This window comes from Hydractinia symbiolongicarpus, chromosome 4, assembly GCF_029227915.1.
Source record: "Hydractinia symbiolongicarpus strain clone_291-10 chromosome 4, HSymV2.1, whole genome shotgun sequence".
Lineage (NCBI taxonomy): Eukaryota > Metazoa > Cnidaria > Hydrozoa > Anthoathecata > Hydractiniidae > Hydractinia > Hydractinia symbiolongicarpus.
In genome coordinates this window covers 14,902,089-14,918,812 of record NC_079878.1, presented here as the reverse complement: position 1 = coordinate 14,918,812, position 16,724 = coordinate 14,902,089, and the positions used below count along the sequence as shown (strand labels likewise).

Sequence of the window (16,724 nt, the reverse complement as noted above, 5' to 3'; positions counted from 1 at the left end):
CTTTCCAACATAAGCCACCACAAAAGCAACAGCAGCTGCGATTGCCATGTACAAGTGCTTGGCTGCATATTCGACAATTGTTGCCGCTACTCTGAGAAAGAAAGAGACTACGGTACCAATAACCCCGGGTAATGCAGCGCCTGCCTTGGCTGCTTGGTATTTCAGGAATTTCCCAAACCTTTTCAGCTGCTTCTCTACAAACCCCCTTCCTGCAGCACTTCCTCCTGCAGCACCTCCAGCGCTTCCCCCTGTAACTGCAAGTACGATGGTGCTTGTCAGTTGACCAACAGCTGAAACGATAATATAGTTAAACCTTGCTCTTTGAAGAGGATCTTGAGCTTTTAAAGGAGGGACGTGTAATCTCCGGCAATTTTCATTATGGTTTCTTTGATGACCTTCAGCTGACTAACTATTTCAGAGGAAAGTAGACCATGTGCTTCTTGCGCGGCCTCTTTTTCATCCTTCAGGTCTTTGATCTTTTCCTTAACCTTTGCTATTTCACCCTTGAGGTTAGCTCGTTGACCCTCGGTTGTCACGGCCTTCTGCGTCTTGAGTTGTTCAACCTTATCCTCTGCATTGTGAATTTCGCTGTCGTACAAAATCATCTTGTTTTTTAAGTATTTTAAGTTCCCTCTTGTAGTTTGTACTACTTGGTTAAACCCTCTTATTTCACGTTCAGTGAGATCAGTGCCACCAAACGGAGTTTCTTGGATAGCCCTCTCTGTGGCATCTGCAACTTTGTTGATATTCTTTAAATAGTCCATTGAAATGATATCATCAGCCCTGGCCTTCTTCACCATATCATCAACCTCTTGCCCAAGTGCCTGGACCGCTGCGTTTTTGTTAGGTGTAGTTGTATAGTCACACGAGATGTACCTTCAATTTTGTTATGATAAATCCGGCAGATCACAACTCACCCCTCTCCTTTGTAATAGCTTCCGTAATATCTACATCGTTAAAAAAAGACGCTTCCCTTCCAGCCTAAAAGCATCGTAATATCTCGCAGTAGGATTCCCCAACTTCTCCCTAGGATGATCGTAAAGTCTATCGACCTTTGATCTTAGTCTAGCCCCTGGAACACCCTGTTGTTCTCCTGATCGTGGAGGCCTTGGCGTTGATGGAGTAGTATCTTCATGTCTGTCATCTGGACGGCCCTCCTCATCCTCAATATCCTGCTCATATACTGGATTCGTTGGCATTTATTTAAAAACAAATCCCATATAAATAAATGAGTGCATTTGGAACTACATTGGACCCCATACGCAAAAATGAAACAGCTTTTTGGTATCAAGGGGAGAAAGCAGCGCGTCCAGATCAGTAACACCTCCTCGACAATCAATCAGAATAAGGAATCGTACGTGGATATCCCCATCATGCGACAGGACGAGGTTATTTTACTCCTGTTTGACTTGGAAGTGACAACTACCAATACAAAACGCTTGATCGTCTCGAATATCGGCAAAAGCCTGGTGCGAGACCTACGTATCATTTTGAATGGCAACGAAGTGCAAAATCAATGACTATTCCACACTGGCAGTCTACCGGGATCTCTGGCTACCCAAATTTGATCGCGATAATAACCTGATTTTAGAGGGGATCAACCTCAACGACGGTACCATCCATGTCACGGTATAGTCGTCTTGCTTTACCCTACGAAAAGATCCTAAGAAGCAAGGTGGTTACCATGAAAAAGGCTGATACCAGTTACAACCTTCAAATTGACAACCCGGCGAAGAGTTTGAAAGGCGTCCTATTACTCTTCGTGGACCCTACTGAAGAAAACAAGATTAAATATAAAAAACAACGAAATAAGTGTGTTGGCCTCAGAAAGAAAGCCATAAAAATGTATTTTAAAAATGTTATAGATTCTGGGATTGTAGAAAATAAAACTTTTTGCAAAACTATTAAGCCGTTTATAACCAATAAAAGTGGTTTGAACAATGATAACATTACGATTATCAAAGATGGTGCTCAGATAACCAATGACAGTGAGCTTGCTGAATTATTTAATGATCACTATATAAACATTGTAGAAAAAAGTAGTGGAACCAAGCCAATATCAATTGATTATCGAAATTCCTTAGACAAAGAGAGACTAATTAATGAGATAATTAAAACATACGAGAGTCATCCGAGTATTGTCAAAATTAAAGCCTGCAACGAAAATATAAATTTTTTTTAACTTTGAGGAGGTAGATGACAACACAATCAAAAAACTTTTTACTAATTTAAACATAAATTCCTCTCCAGGTAGAGACAAAACACCCCCAAAGCTTGTGAAGTTAGCTAGTGAATATCTGATTGGCCCATTGAAAAATGCTATAAATAGCAGCATAAAATTGAATATTTTTCCCGATGGAGCCAAACGTGCAACGGTTGCACCTCTTGACAAAGGAGGCAAAGACAAACATAGCATTAGAAATTTTAGACCTGTCAGTGTGTTGAATGTATTTTCAAAATTCTATGAAAACATTATGAAGGATCAAATCATGTCTTTCATAGAATCGAAACTTTCAATATTTTTGTCAGCCTATCGGAAAAACTATAATACACAGCATGTCTTAATTCGTTTACTAGAAGAATGGAAGAAAAAACTTGAGATGAATTACGTGGTTGGTGCAGTCTTAATGGATCTATCAAAAGCTTTCGATTGCGTGCCACATGATATACTAATCGCTAAACTTGAGGCATTTGGATTTGAAATTAATGCCCTGAAATTTGTCCTGTCATACCTAACAAATAGAGAACAATCTACTCGTATAAACGGATTCTGCAACCAAAATGTCTTCTTGTTAATGTTCTGCCTCTAAACACGCGTGCATTAGTAGGGAAGATGATGGTACTCGTCGTCGTCCTGTGCGCTGTGCTTGCCATGGATTATAATTGCGTTGTCTTTCATTGGATCTTGAGCATGTGGTACATACCGTTCTTGGAGCACTGCAAGTTTGTCGATTCCTATTTTCAAGCTCGTCCTCCAGCACCACAAGTATCCCATATCCCTGTCCTCGAGGGCTTGACGATGCTCATTAAGCTCATCCTCCAATTTTTCAACACCTTTTCGAGTTAGCCATCTGGTAAGTTGTGCAGCCTTCGGTTTTTTTGATTTGATAACAATTTCCAGAGCACCATCCAATGTGACGAATACATCATGCGGATTTTCCCCCTACCAAGGGGGGGGGGCATCCCATGGCCCCTTGAACCCTACTATTTCACACCTGGTAGACGAGGCCGATTTTGTTCATCGAACAGGGTCTCGATTGCTCCGGCAGGTACTGTGTTAAAAAGGCTAAGTTGCGAAGACATTTTTTCTCTTATAGGATAGAATCGGATTTTTTATACGGTCACTCGAGAATTTTCAAAGTCCTAGGATGTTCAAGCTTCACGTATAAGCACGCATGTTTGGACTTTTTTAACTCAGCCTTGATCTCCCCCCAATCGAAAATAAGGTTGGTTTCTTCGTCGATCATCTTCAGATCTCAACGTTCATGGGGGTACCAGAGGAAGAGTTGTTTCTTCTGTCTCCTCAAATTTTTGGGCAAGGCAGTATACGATTGCGTGAGTAGCCAAAGACTATGCTATGTCTACCGCTGATGGCAGGCTCAAGCAGGGACTGTCGCCGCTTATCAAGGCTCTCTTCGGCTATACAGTCGTCAACGACAAACAAACTCTCTTCAGCTGCCAGCAACGACGACAAATTTTCTATCCATTCAAACAGCCGATTTTTGTGGTCTATCAGAAACACGTAGTCGTCCCGCCAGAGCGAGGCTCTCTCGAGGTATATCTTATTCCATCTAATTGTTGGACATAATACGACTATGCTGTAATAGGGTTGCCTTTAATGGTTCTCGAGCAGGTCCAGGACACGTTGCGTCTTGCCACAGCTTGTCGGGCCTGTAAATATGACCGTATGTGGGTCTCTGACAACGTCTAACGTTTTTATATTAAACAGCCTGTTTTTTTTTTATGTATTTTCGGGATAGTCGACAGGCAATTGGTACAAGCAAAAATTTAGAGTGCTTCGAGGCACTCTTTATTTTTGCTTCAGCTGCCATAGGTGCATAAAACAATAGAATGAAAATTATGCACAAATATTTGAGTATTAAAAGTGAAGATTTTGAGCGGGTATTATGAAATTTAAAGTTCACTCGTATGTGAGAAAAACAAGAACATGAACGTTTTTTTTTAAATTTTGTTTACAACTCTGCCTTTGATGTTACCGGCAACTTGCTTTAGTCAAAGCATGCTTTATTTTTATACTAAGCATGCTTTATTCTAGTATGAACCCCCTCTACGTGTTACTAGTTACGTGTTGAGATTTTTAAACAACATTAAGAGAAAGTTACGTAAAAAAGAACGCGTATATGGTTATCTTACATTGGATGCAATTAACGACGCAGAAAATATATGGTTATTTAATATTCGGAAAGTATTTGCTGAAAATGATAAATAATCGGAACCAGCTAAAACAATCCCTTGGTATTTATTATGACACTCAAAATGTATTACGATGCAAAGGAAGACTCATATCGCAAAACTCTCGTAATCTAATCTTGTTACCAAAATGTGGATATTTTACGCAATTAATTATTCAACGAGGTCATGAGAAAGTTAAACATGGGGGATCCAAGGACACACTCACTGAAATACGTTTAAAATATTGGATCATACAAGGAAGAAGTGTTGTTAGCTAGTTCATTTATTCGAAAATGTACATTTCCTTGCAATCGCTTAGAATTCAGACCTTTCAAAAGGTATGATTTTCAATACATGGAGCCATGGACGGATTCAGTAGAAAGATGTTGTGGCTTTGAGGAGATCTAACAAATAGAGTCTGAGGGTACATTGGATTTGGGCGATGAACAACAAATGCTTATGGAATGCTTATGGTATTCTTTTTCTGGGATTATACAACAAGAACTAAACGATGTGAAGGAACATTGGAACACACACTATATCCGCAAATCAAGGTTTGATTGTGTGTCAGGCCAGCCAGACTCAATTTTCTATAAACCTGAAAGTTACAGTGGTACAGAAATGAAACTTGAAATAGAAGAGGACAAGTTTTTGAACGCAATGGAAGAAACAAACGATTCCGAAGATGAAAACAAATTCACTGAGTATTTCGATTATGTACCTGCACAGCTTAAAATCCATGCGTCAAAAACTCGGGATGATGCCTTGAGCGTTTACCACACGCTTTTGAAGATTGCGCGCCAAGGGACATAAAATATATATACCAGATTTTGCTGATAACATAAATTTTTAAAAAATGATATATACTAAAAAAAAAAGAAAAAATATCAACAGAAGTATAAATATAAATAACTGTTAGAAATCTTTACTTTTGTATGTCCCTTTATAATGTTAAAAAATGTTAACAATAATAAGGTACATATCTAAATATCATGTTCTTGCAAATGACTGTCCTTTACAGAAACCTATGTACAGAGTTCTACGAAAACTTTCAGGACTTTTCATGTGAGCGACTTCAAGAGTTATTGACCGACTGCATGAGTGAACAACAGGAAAACAAATCGTATGACCAACAGTTCGAGAAACAGTCATTGTCAAAATATACTACGATTTTCAATTTTGTATGGTCAATAGGTATATGTTTTTGTCCAGTTAGCCAAAACAACATATACTCCATACGTTTTGTATCAATTTCATAGAGAAAATCCTCAAACATATCTATGATTGTTTCTTCAACTTGACGTCTAGTAGACTCCTGCTCTGAATATATTGGTGTCAATAATGTGGCAATATAGGTTCCATCCACATTTGTATACTCAGTGTTATCAATGTTTTTCATGTTTATCAATGTTTTTTTCTTTTTTAGATATCAGCCTTTATCAAAACAACAACATTGAGCAAGGGAGTAAGAGTAAGGCCTATTTTTTTGAGAAAACATTAAATCGGTATAGGGAGTCATGTAATGAAACATGACTTTAAACATGGTTTTTCTGTTTTGTTTTTACATTTTAACTGTAGGTATGCTATATTCTATATATATATCAGCATAGAGGTTAAATTAAGGAGAAACTAATACATTTTTTATTTATCCACCCCCCCCCACCCCCCTTTTAATTTACTCCCCACTTATTAAAATTCTAGTATTTTTCAACCCCCTTACTATTAAGACCCCCCTCGTTTATTTGGCACTCGTATACAACACTTTGTGTACAATAGAAAAAATCACGTTATTTCAGAATATCTATATCCATGAAAATTTTCTAAATACTTTTGACGTCGAGACCCTAGTTAATGTCTATTTCAGTGATCATGACGCAATCATGCTTAAACTTTTCCTAACATATATGTTTACAAAACCTTCTAGAAGGGCTACTTTAAATCAATTTTGGAAATAGAATATTCAAAAAGCCTCAAAATAGCGGTTATTAAGTTACATAGTAAAGTTTGGCTTAATCTTTTAATAGTCTATCTTGTTTTTAAATAAGAATCTCAGTCTTGGTCGATTATTAAATTTTTTTCTTCTGAGTAAATTTTCTCTTTACAAGGCGGAAATCTGTTGCTTGTTCTAGCTTCTTAGCGCGACGCGCTAAAAAAATGGAAAAAAACAAAAACTGCAATGCAGCGTAATCATGGGTACCATTGCAACGTTTTTATTAATAACTGAATAGGTTCGTGTTTTCTCATTTTAATTTCGTTTAACATATATTCGAATGATGAGAAACTGAACTATGTTGTCCACAAACGTTCGTGCTTTATTTTTAATAATGATTGCAATAATAAGCTTAAAATTGGTTACATCGTTATACTTTACTTACTTTCCTAACTTTGAGGAAAGATTTTACAAAGATTGGTCTACGGACAATCGACGCGATGACAAGGTTGACGAAAGCGTTATTACGTCATTTCAACAAGATGTAAGAAGTATGAGGAAACTGTTTTAAACTTTTATGTTTTCAAAATCTGGGAAACCTTGCTGCATATTTATAATAAAATATGCAAGACAACAGTACATCTCAACTAGCTATATATCAAAATCAATGCTATCCCTCATAGAGATTAGCATAGGCCTGAAATTCACTTAAAATTTAGGCAACACGAATTGGGTTTAAAGAAAATTTATCTTTCTCAGGCTAAGGTCCGAGGAGCATCGTTAGGGAAGAGGTTACGATAAACTTCTTTTTTTCAAAAAAATGAAGAACTTATACCTTTCTAAGGGTTACATCGTCACCTTATTAATTAACCGTATAATCAATATTAAAGGATGCTAAGGAAATAATTTTTAAGTTTTTTTATTGCTTGATTTTAGTGTGTAGAAATTGGCTTTTTATGGAAAAAGTTTCTGAAGTAGATTTTAAAGAAAAAAGTGTGCTGAGTAAGTTTTGCTTGTTTGTTTGTTAGTTTGCTTTTTTTGTTAGCTTGTTTGTTTGTTTGTTTGCTTTAGAGTATTCTATTTTTTCTTTTCACTCACAGAGCTGGAATCGCAGCATAGAATAACAGCATTGAAGTTCGTAATTCCAAATTATCCCAAATACCCTGTTTTTTCAAAATTTCCAACTCATGTTAACATTCAGTATCGGCTAGATATATTTGAAGACTTCGAGGATGTTGTAGAAAACGGTGAGCTGAAGGTAGGAATTTTTGAGTCAAAACAGTGATCTCAGTGACATCTCTCTTTTTTTTTGAAACCAGCCTTTATCAACACCATTTTTTGTTATAATTTGCATAATAACATTAGGTTAAATTTATAAAATGGCGCAGTCTATGTTTTTTTAATTGGTTTATGATTTTAGTACTTAAACTCTCTTATATTGCTTCATTAGAATAAAGACATAATTACCAAACATATAATTGTGGCTTGTGGCGATGGGCAATAACAATGGATACATATTTCATATATTTTATATATTTCAGACTTTTGTAGGCGATGAAAACTTGGAAGAGGAAAACGGTGGCGTGGGCACTATAGTATTAGAACCTAGCATCATAGCAAAAGAGATACGTGTTATATTTAAACATTATGTATTTTTGACTGAAAAACCGTCTATAATTTTACTTGGGTGTAAAGACGAGGAGGGTATAAAAAACTTTCAATTCAACAGTAAATCTATGGAACTAAGTTTTGCAGAAGCGTTACCTTATGATTCACAACTCTTACAACCAGATTTTGAAGAAGGTTGTCCTGTGTTTAACTTCGAAGATGGCGCACTGGTAAACTGGACAATAGAAGGAAAGGCCTTCAAACATCAACCAACCTATGATGATAACAAGTATTACAGAGAAAGGCAGTCGGCCACCGGGTTCTTAGGAAGGTGGTGGGTGTCCAGCTACGAATATCATCCAACGCCAACTTCCGAAAGAACTGTGACCAACTTATCCTACACTGGTACGCTCCAATCGCCGCTATTTTTCATCAATACAACTAAATTGAGCTTTCTAATTGGTGGAGGAGATGATACAGGAAAAATTGGAGTCCAAATCATTGTATTTAGAAGGGTTGTGAAGAGCCTCTTTCTGAAGAAAGAAATAAAAGTTATGGAGCGTCATGCGTTCGATATGAGCAGGTACAGGAGTAAACCTGCGACGCTAGTTCTTGTTGATAAGAGCACGAAAGGAAGTCTGATGTTTGACGATCTAAGAACAGTGGAACGGTGTAATGACGGTAGGTACAAGCTACTCAGACGTATATATTGCAAAGACAAAAGTAAATGCGGACGGATTTAAAAAGTTTTTTGAGTTTGGATCAGCACGTCAGTAATTTTGTCTTTTTCCTGATAAATACAAAAAAGATGTTTTAAAGAATCAGTTGTTGCGGTTTACCGAAACTTGCACAAAATTGATCTTAAACTTCTATAAAATAAATACAAAAAATACAAAAAGGTATAAGAACAAAATAAGAATAGTTTCAGATAAAATACTTCCCAAAGATAAGACATCTCAGGCTGAAGGTAAATTTCTTGTTTCTGCAATGCAAAAGTGTAGCTTGTATTTAAGAATGCATGAAACCACTTGGCATGGAATCTGGCGAGATTACTGATTCAATGATCACTGCTTCCAACACGGTTCGGGAACCAAACAATGCTCCGCATCATGCAAGACTCACAACCTCATTTGACGATTCTAATGTTTTTATATCTCCTATGAAGAAATTTCCATGGCTACGTAAGTCACCATAATTTAAAACTTAACGGCAAACTACCGTGGCTGATTTGGACGAACTGGATTATAGTTCAAAGCTCGCGGTAAAACTCGCGGCACAACTTAATTCCGGCGCGACTTATGAGCCATTAATAACGGCCGTGACGTATGAGCCTTTAATTACGGCCGCGACTTATGAGTATATACCACGCGGCCGCGCATTACAACATGCGGCCGCGATTTCAAAATAATTATATCGGGTTTTTCTCCGGGTGTATTAGCAGATTGTCAAATCATGCGCTAATTTCACGTGCGCGCAAATTCATTCATCTCTTTTTGTATTATGGGCATATAACAAAATAAGAGGCATTCTTGATGCGTATGCAGTTGTGGTCGTTAAATGTGACGATTGACCATGGAATGAAACACATCGATCCACCAACTTGTGCAAAACTTTTTAAGGCGCGACCAATAAGCTTCAATTCGTTGATTTCTAGCTGGGCTTGCGTACAGATAATTATCAGAGGAGCCGATGAGAATAACTTGCAAATCTTCACAGTATATTTTTTTACCTTTATACCAGTTAATACACTGTATGTAATAAATAGCTATGATAAGTGGATCATTGTTAGAAGATGCAACAACAAGCCATAGAATTTTCCTGCTGAAACCATCTACGCATCTATGAATGCAGAATCCCGATCTTTTCATCTTTTCATCTTTTCAACTTATCATTTCCATCCAAATGATATACATCGCCGGGGCCAATAGACCAATACATTCTGCGTGTGATGACATTACTTTTTCGACTTTCTACACCTTCTGGGTCAACTTCTATAGCACCTTGCGAACATCTTTTTTCGACACAAGAATACCATATTTCACAGACACATTTTCAGTCATTTGGCGGTATCTAGCTTTAGATAATGATGTTTGTAGTTCATTTTCAATAATACCTTTCATCTGATACATTTCTTTTTCTGCTCAATCCTTTCTTCTTTAAAATAGCCTTCAGCTGAGACATACTAACATTCTTTTCATGATGTGCAGTAATGATGGAACATACGTCTTTGTATTTTTATTTGAGTTTAGGATGTATACCGTGGTAATAATAAACTAAATCTTGCGATGTGCTTGGGTGTGTTGAAGGAAGAAATATGTCAGGTATATTGTGTACACTACAAAATGCAACATCTTGAACTGGCGGCCGCTAGTTGTAAATCGCGACTGTTAGCTATAAGTCGCGGCCGCCAGTTTTACCGCGAGTTTTATCGCGAGTTTTGAATTAGCATCCAGTTCGTCCAAATCAGCCACGGTAGCAAATAAATATTTATTATTCTTAAGGCCCGAATAGACAGAACAATTTTGTAGATCAATTTTCGAAAAATATTATTTGCTGAAATATTGTTGAAAGAAATATTTTCGATACATACACGATACAATATAAAGAACAATCTGAATTTAATTTATCGTAACATCAGACATGAGCGACAACGAAAAAGTAACAATTTTGTGCTCCTTCTTTTACATGGAAAAAAGTTATAAAAAAAAGAACTGTAGAGGTAAACGATGGGCTCCATCACAGAAATCAAAGGGGAGCATACAATACAATTCCTTGCCTTGGGGCTTGATACGATCTAAAAGTACTTGTTAATACAAAATTATCTGACATAATTTTTAGTCGCGTTACTCTTCACTATTTTTTAATCTCTTTTACGCGCATAAAAACATTTGAAATGAATGAAATGCTAAGTGTGAGTTTCGAAAAAAGTGAGAAACTGGCGGTTACATTTGAAATAATATTGTTCTAAAGGCCAGGATACATTTGTATAATATCATTAAATATATTTTATAATACAGTTATAATTTTTCTACAATATACTTGTAATTTGTTATAATATCGTTATAATTTCATTTCATTTCATATAATCCATATTCATATGATTTAAATTTTATTAGATCAATTTTCGAATATTGATTTGTGTTTTTACGTCTTTTAGTATTATCGTTCTCTTACTTTTTAATGATGTATACACAATAATTTTAAATCAATTTTAGTTCAATTAGGGGCTGTTCATTTGGAGGCGAGCTAACCAACCGGTTGACCAGGCTGCATCACCCAAGCGAGATGTCAATATGCTTTAGAAAACCTTATAAAAATGCATGTGTTTAAGTGAGGAACCAGCCAACCCGCATTGCCGAAACCTCGGTTGTATCTACCGACATCTCGGCAGGGCGAAATAAAATTTTTCCATATGAACACACCAGCCCGGCTAACCGAGCTGACTCATTTTATTTTTTCTGTACAGTGCCAAAAAATATTAAAGGTTGCCTTTTTTGTCAACTATTGGTGAAAATAATATTTATATTATATGCATGGAATCAATAAATATATAAAAACGCTTCAAAAGAATAACACTATCATCAAATTTTAATGTTAGGTATTTATCGTTGTTTTGACAAAATAATCATTATTTGTAGCTTTTTCATAAAATACAATTTTTTGAAGAATTCCTTGTAATTTAAATTTCCTTTAGAACGCGATATAAAATATATGAACAAACTTTAGGGACTATTTTCAGCCCGCCGAACCGAGCCAGCTTGCCTTGTTTGAACGTAACAAAATATCATCTCGCCTAACCGAGCCAGCCCGGTTAGCCGGACCAGCTCGCCTCATATGAATAGCCCCTTTTATTTTGAAAATTGAATTGCAAAATTCGCACCTTTATAGAATTTTATTGCGTTATTTATGTTTAGAAATAAGACTACCTGTGGAGGCAATAATTGACGGCTGGGCAACCCAAGGTGCTTTATTGGCCGAAAACAAATGGTGTTCCCTGTCAACTTATTTTGTTAAATATGGTTCGCACGAAAGCATTTGGAGATATATAAGCATCAGAAATTACTATGGCACACCAGCAAAATGTGTATGTTAACAGTATTTTCGTTTTGCATTCATTTAAATTCAACAGACTTATATTTGAAGAAATACCTAAAAGAAGGGAACACAAGAAACATTCGCGTGCTATGCAACATGTCTCATAGCCACCTTTCATTTGCCGCAGAATGGTCATATGTAAAACTTTGAATAAAGGAATAAGCAGAGAAATGATATTGGCTTTACTTTTGCCAGACGATGAAGAGAAGAACATGCTCTATCCCATAACGCCGGATTTGTTTTGTAAAAATCGATTAATTGTCTTTTCCTTGTCAGATAGCTTCTTTTTTTGCTTTTTCTTCTATCTTCTTTTCTGACTTGATGTCCAACTTCTCAAGAAAAGCAATACTTCAGTTTCTTGTATTTTTATTGGTCAATAACAGTATGCCTCAAAGGATTTTGGGAAATATTTGTTGCATCACGTGTTTTAACAGTATGGACATGGGACATGTTGCAGAAGCCACAAAATTTTTATCACATATCATATTCGCGCCATCCCCGATATCAAAAAAGCGAAAAGAGGTCCTGGGGACGAGGTTGATTTTGTCCCCAAGCTTGTGGAGCAAAATCTTTGCTCTATGCAAATTTTTTTTGTTCTATTACAGAAGCAATATTGCATTGCACGCGCATGAAAATGTTTACCTTAATCCTAACTAAATGTAGATTTTAATTTTATGCCAAAGCTTCTCGAACAATTATTACAGTTTAATAAATTATTTTTTTTGTCAGATTTTTGAACACAAGCTGGGTGAAATAACTCGTCAGTGGCTGAACCCACGGTTGGTTGCTAAATTGTTAAGGTTTATTTTTTATCAGACCAATTCTCAAATCAACCAATTTTGCTTTCGTGTGGAACTATATGGATGTCCAAGGTGTAAGTAAAGTGTTTCCTATGTTGTTTTTTCGAACTATTTGAAAGAACCTTGAGAAAAAAAATTGACAGTAAAAACCGTTTAGGAAAGGTAACGAGAGCCTAGTCCAAAGGCTAAAGAGAACAAAGGTCTGCAGTTTTACGGACGAACCAAATAAACGTGTAAACCTTAACAGCGGTCGGTAATTTCACAATTTTTCTAAATTTTTTATGAAAAATATTATTTTATAAATGATTGCTTGATTTTGAGTTGTTCAATCATCACTGAAAAGCATCAAAAAACCATCACAAAAAGTTTCGATTTTTTTTACGTTCGAAAAAAATATTCGGACTACCTTTTATTAATTCAGATCAACCTTGCTGCTAATTTTTTTTCGCATACGTCAATTTTCTTTAGTTTATTTTTTTATTTTTTTTATTAAACGAATATTTATACTGGATATACATGTCAACTAAAAGCTGTTATAAATATGTGTCCAGTTAAAAATATATAAAAAGACATTAAAAATATATATACATAAATAATAAAACCAAGTATGATAGACACACAAGAATCAAGGACTGGTCAAAAATAAAGAAGTCGGGTGAAAAAGAGTTTAAAAAACCTAGGAAAAAAAGATTGAAGGCAGAGACAAACTGGGAAACCAATTTGAAAGACTGGCTAAAAGACCTAAGTATTATTAAATAAAAACTAATTGAAATGTTCATTTAAAAATGTTTTAAAATCAGACATGCCTAAAGAACGGGCCTCTAGAGGAAGCGTATTATAAATTTTTGCTCCCATGAAATAAAAACTTTTTCTGGCATACTCCGTTTTAATTTTTGGAATAGTAATCAACTTTCTGTTATTTCTCGTGTTCATTTCATGATCTTGAGCGTGAAAATAGTTCTGAAAGACATTTGTTGCAGTACCATAGTCATAATACACGTCCCTAACAAAAGTGAACACGCCATTACATTTTCTTTTGAGCACATAATGATCGAGAAGTCTAACATTGTTGCATAGACAAGCAAGAAATGGATTAATATCTACTGTATATATTTGCATGATTGCAAGCCAATTGTCTTTAGCTAAAATGATAGATGGTAGTATGAAAGTGGCGACGAATTTTGAGAGTTTGCTCGAAAGAAGAGAGCGAATGAAAGATGATTATCTGTTAAAAGTTTTACATCTTCCGAAGAAGTTTGTAGAGGTAGACAAACGAGTAAAGCTTTCATGTGATGTCCATTCTAACGTCTTGTTAAATAATTTGCCCACCTCCTTCGAGTGGTATGAAATCATTTTTAATTCAAAGTTGACACTAGCTTTCAACACGCGCCACATTTGGCTTCCACTAGAAAAATCATTTGTTAAAAGAATCATAGGATGTCACCAATTCCTTTCATTGAAGCTATTTTTTACTGCGGAGTTTATATTGACAGAAAAAACTTCAAACATCATCACACCTTTTGTGACAGCAGAACCTGGTCTGGAATATCGTGGTGGACGACTTATTCATGCGAATCCTGCGCCGATTTATAACGATGGCTCTAACTCGTTCTTTTTCTCCCTCCATCTTGCAAATGCAGGTAAATTTTATTTATTCACATATCTTATAACTTATTCTAACTTCGTTGCCAGAATCTGTTGCGTATTTTTTATGTAATTTTGTTTTGCGTCTAATGCTTTCATCAAGCGTTTTTTCTAAATACATGTTGAATAGGTTAAAATCTCTATATCAATATTGCCCATATTCTGTCGTTTGTGCACAAGAAAAAGTTGTGCCACCAAAACACCAATTTTTATATATAGATCTTGAAACACGGATCGAGACAATATATTAGTGTTAAAGGGATTTTTGATGACGTCATCAACCAGTTCAATCCCGAACCAACTCGGGACTCAGGTTTGGGTGAACAACACTAATTTAGCGTCAATTAAGTCATTAAGGTGCAGTTATAACTTCGAGGTCAAATAAATTAAAAACGGAGTGGTGACGTCAGTCATTTTTCACCGCATGGGTAGCTAGGAACACCGTGGGACTGAATTGGGTAAGTATTTTAAACATGGGTCCCCGAATCTGTTTCGGAATAGATATGTCGATAACGTCATTACAAAACCTTAAAACAAGATATCTCTGCAACCGTTTCTCAAAAGTACATGATCCTATTTATTTTCTTCATTAGTGTTCCAAGATCTATCCGATGAAGGTAATGGGTATAAAATTTCTTAAGAAATTTTTTACTATCCTTAACGGTTCGTCAAAAGCACAGCACCCAATTCATTTTCTTCCTCAGCGTTTTCAGCTCAACACCATAAAGGCAACGTGTAAACAAATTTTTTTCCGTTTATAGACGGATCATTGCTGACGTCATCAAAATTCAAATGAAGGTTCATTTCAAATGTTATCCTGTCTAAGTTGGTTTTTCCACAAACCTTACGGACTAGTTATTAATTTAGAGACTAGTCGTTAGCCGCGGAAAATGCACGTAAATTAGTGGTGGGGGGAGGGATTACTATATGATTATAATACGGTTTTTGATTTAATAACCTTTTTAAACAAGATTTAAAAAATCACAGAAATATAAACTATACTATTTTGAATACTTGTTCGGTGTATGAATCCATGGGGTTAACCCGTCCTTTATGTATCGTATTTCCTGTTTTCGTAACACGACTTTTTACTTCCACAAAAAAAACAGACGGAATACTGCTGTTATTGTAGAGACTGGTTAGCCGTGGAAAAATTCACGGGTTCGCTTGTCCTTTGATTTTTGACCGTCGCAGGATTGCTATTACGTGCGTTTTTAGCACGATATTACTTGGTGTGACTAGCCCGTCATTGCTATAGAGATTTTTAAGCAGAATTTCTTAATTTATGTTAGTTCACAGTGAAAACATGTTTAATGTGTATTATTTGAAACTTACCTTCATCTTTTTTGATGAAACAACGTGAACTGGACATCAAAAGTTTTCATGAAATAAGCATCCTCGTGCCCAAGGAGTTTTGCATTTTTGATATAAGAGAAAACCGGCGGCAAAATTGTAGCTACCTTCTCTCATATCAAAAAGGCAAAGTATCTGGGGTCGAAAATGATAAAATAAGAAAACATCAAAAGAATACCGATATTTGCATGCAAAACATACAGTGTGAAAACCTGCAAGATAAAGCTTGGTTTGCACTGGCGACTAACGTAAAAAAACATGAATTAATTTTAGAAATAATTTTTCACTTTATGTTGGTTCAACGTGGACACATGATTAATTTGCGTTATTTCAAACTTACCTTCTTTTTAATTCACAAAATAAGGATCAGAGGAATACCGATATTTTCATGAAAATGTGAGTTGCCAAACATATGTAAAAGCTTGTGGGGTACATACGCTTTAAAAAATGCTTTTAAGATTTATAAAAAAACATTTTATCCTTTAAATATATTTCTTGGGTTTCTTTCATTGGTTTATAAATAGACTTCTACTTCATTTCTGGACATTTTTTGGCACTTTCCTCATAGTTCACGCTCTTCTTGCACTGGAGGCTAGAAAATTTGTCTCGCATATATTTTGTCTAGATTTATGAAAATTAATTTGTACTTAGGAACGCGCACGAAGCAACAATGAGCAATGGGGAATGGCGAAAATACCCGTGGATGTTTTCATGGGGTAAAAACTATTTTAATTTAAAGGTAATTCCAATCTGTTCAACAAAAACAACAACATCCGTAACATTTCTTTTTCAAAAATGTCATCCACGTATTTGCTGTCTTTCCGTGTAATAAGCTTTTTTCTTCAGTTGAAACTATGCATAATTAATTAGATTTTGCGAAA

The 16,724-nt window shown here is 35.7% G+C and overlaps 1 protein-coding gene across 1 annotated transcript; it reads left to right on the top strand.

The window, feature by feature from the left end:
• Positions 1-6,633: 6,633 nt before the first annotated feature.
• On the top strand, positions 6,634-15,315 carry LOC130642264 (uncharacterized). Its single transcript, XM_057449353.1, has 9 exons — positions 6,634-7,345; positions 7,444-7,601; positions 7,885-8,632; positions 8,965-9,132; positions 11,866-12,035; positions 12,776-12,920; positions 13,989-14,486; positions 15,084-15,114; positions 15,252-15,315. The coding sequence occupies exons 1-9, from the start codon at positions 7,300-7,302 to the stop codon at positions 15,313-15,315; spliced, it is 2,028 nt and encodes a 675-aa protein (XP_057305336.1). The 5' UTR covers positions 6,634-7,299.
• The last annotated feature ends 1,409 nt before the right edge of the window (positions 15,316-16,724 follow it).